The following is a 2,500-nucleotide window of genomic DNA, read 5'->3' as shown; positions in this document are numbered from 1 at the left end:
CACACACACACACACACACACACACACACACACACACCTGGGTATGAGCAAACACATACATTCATGTATAGCTACACATAAGTACACGCAAAATATACATACAAGTGAACGTGTGCTTGTGTGCGTGTGTGGTTCGAATATAACATACATCCGGCTTTCCTAAAACACTCCTCAAGCACTTTGTTATTAAATCAAATCTTTTATTCTTGTATTAAATTCGAATTTATTGACCAACACTCCTACTCAGTCTTTTCATAATTAGTATATTATTTGCATTATCCTAGTTAAAACTGATTGGCCATGGTGGACGGGGGGAAGGGGAGGGGGAGGTTCGTAACAGTACAAGAAGGAAATAAGGGGTACAATAGGCGAAAATGTTTGCACAACACTGGTCTAAACAACAAGAAAAACAAAACATGAAACACAATGTAGATCCACCAACCAACCTTCAGATGGACGAGCATGATCTGCTGAGCCCCGAAGGCCAGAGTGAAGTGCAGGGCCGTGTAAACCATGAACCACACCGGCATCTGGGGGTCGTACTTGGCTCGGGGGGCCTTGACGTCCGGGAAGGCGTCGGGGTCCCCCAGGCGAGGCGCCCCGGGGACCCAGCCGGGCCCGTAGAACACCGCCCTCAGGGAGTCGCTCCAGCTGCTCATGCCCCGCGCCTTCTCGTAGATCTTCTCGAGGTAGAAGAGCTGGGGACGAGAGTGAGGCTGAGAACGGTGTAAGTTGGGTCCGTTCAACCACAATTAAGGCATACGCACACACGCAATTAAGGCAGGCACACACACACACGCGCGCAATTAAGGCAGGGACACACACACACACACACACACACACACACACACACACATCAACCATGATACTACATAGTTAAAGGACGACACTTACATTTCCCTCCCAAAAACAACAAAAGCTGGGTTAAAGTCTCCAAGTCTGGCTCCCTTAGTTCCCCTCACAGCGCCCGAGGTGTTGCCAAGAAGTGTTGCGAAGATCCATTACTCCCCGACTTGAGTCTCGTCCCAGAGTCAGATCTCTCTCTCCTTTTCTCTCTCTCTCTCTCTCTCTCTCTCTCTCTCTCTCTCTCTCTCTCTCTCTCTCTCTCTCTCTCTCTCTCTCTCTCTCTCTCTCTCTCTCTCGCTCTCTTTCTCTATCTCTCTTTCTTTCTCTCTCGGTCTTTCTCTCGGTGTTTCTCTCTCTTTCTTTCTCTCTCTCTTTCTCCCCCCCCTCTCTCTTCCCCCCCTCTCTCTCTCTCTCTCTCCCCTCTTTCTCCCCCCCTCTCTCTCTTTCTCCCCCCCCCCTCTCTCTCTCTCTCTCTCCTTCTTTGCCCTCACCGTTCGCATCACCGACGAGACTGCCCTTACCTCGTGCCAGACGCCGTTCAGGAACTGCGGTTGTTCCACGAGTCCGTAGACGATCTCCTCGTCGTCTCTCTCCTCCTGGAAAGTGCCGAAGAGTCTGTCCCAAACGATGAGGAGGCTGCCGTAGTTCTTGTCCAGACACCACTTGTTCGCTCCTGGAAAGAGTGGTAAGTGGGCAGTTAGTCTCAGGAAAGAAAATGGAAAAAAAACAATTGGCAATTCGGTATTTTGGAGGATTCTCCGTCGGCAAGCCTCTTTTTTAAGTTCTATTTAGGTAAAAATTACTCTTTTTATTTACCTGTGTCCATCTTCTTATATTTGCCTGTGTCTATGTTTATTCCTTATATTTACCTATGTCTACCTCCTTATATTTACCTATGTCTATCTCCTTATATTTGCCTATATTTATGTTTACTCCTTATATTTACCTATCTCTATCTCCTTATATTTACCTATCTCTATCTCCTCATATTTCCCGGCCTGTTTACTCCTTATAATTACCTATGTCTATGTTTTCTCCTTATATTTACCTATGTCTATGTTTTCTCCTTATATTTACCTATGTCTATGTTTTCTCTTTATATTTACTTATGTATATGTTTTCTCCTTATATTTACCCATGTCTATCTCCTTATATTTACCTACGTCTATGTCTATCTCCTCATATTTACCTATCTCTATATCCTTATATTTACCTATCTCTATATCCTTATATTTACCTATGTCTATCTCCTTATATTTACCTATGTCTATCTCCTTATATTAACCTATGTCTATGTTTACTCCTTATATTTACCTATCTCTATCTCCTTATATTTACCTATGTCTATGTTTACTCCTCATATTTACCTATCTCTATATCCTTATATTTACCTATGTCTCTCTCCTTATATTTAGCTATGTCTATCTCCTTATATTTACCTATGTCTATGTTTTCTCTTTCTATTTACCTATCTCTATCACCACATATTTACCTATGTCTATGTTTACTCCTTATATTTACCTATCTCTATCACCTCATATTTACCTATGCCTATCTCCTTACATTTACCTATGTCTATGTTTACTCCTTATATTTACCTATCTCTATCACCTCATATTTACCTATGTCTATCTCCTTATATTTACCTATGTCT

The 2,500-nt window shown here is 43.0% G+C and overlaps 2 protein-coding genes across 2 annotated transcripts in view; both read right to left on the bottom strand.

The window, feature by feature from the left end:
- The window catches only part of LOC113805727 (alkylglycerol monooxygenase-like), a 231,612-nt gene that overhangs the window by 14,573 nt on the left and 214,539 nt on the right, over nt 1-2,500 (bottom strand). The gene's annotated exons all lie outside the window — the stretch shown is intronic.
- LOC113805694 (alkylglycerol monooxygenase) overlaps nt 1-2,500 on the bottom strand; it is an 11,684-nt gene that overhangs the window by 1,500 nt on the left and 7,684 nt on the right. Inside the window, exons 5-6 of the mRNA XM_070126936.1 lie at nt 1,368-1,519; nt 447-698 (exon numbers count right to left, since the gene is read on the bottom strand). Coding sequence (XP_069983037.1) covers nt 447-698; nt 1,368-1,519 — 404 coding nt within the window. The remainder of the gene's footprint in view (nt 1-446; nt 699-1,367; nt 1,520-2,500) is intronic.

Source organism: Penaeus vannamei, chromosome 11 (genome assembly GCF_042767895.1).
Source record: "Penaeus vannamei isolate JL-2024 chromosome 11, ASM4276789v1, whole genome shotgun sequence".
Lineage (NCBI taxonomy): Eukaryota > Metazoa > Arthropoda > Malacostraca > Decapoda > Penaeidae > Penaeus > Penaeus vannamei.
Note: the sequence above shows the minus strand (reverse complement) of the source record. Positions and strands in the feature narration are given on the sequence as shown.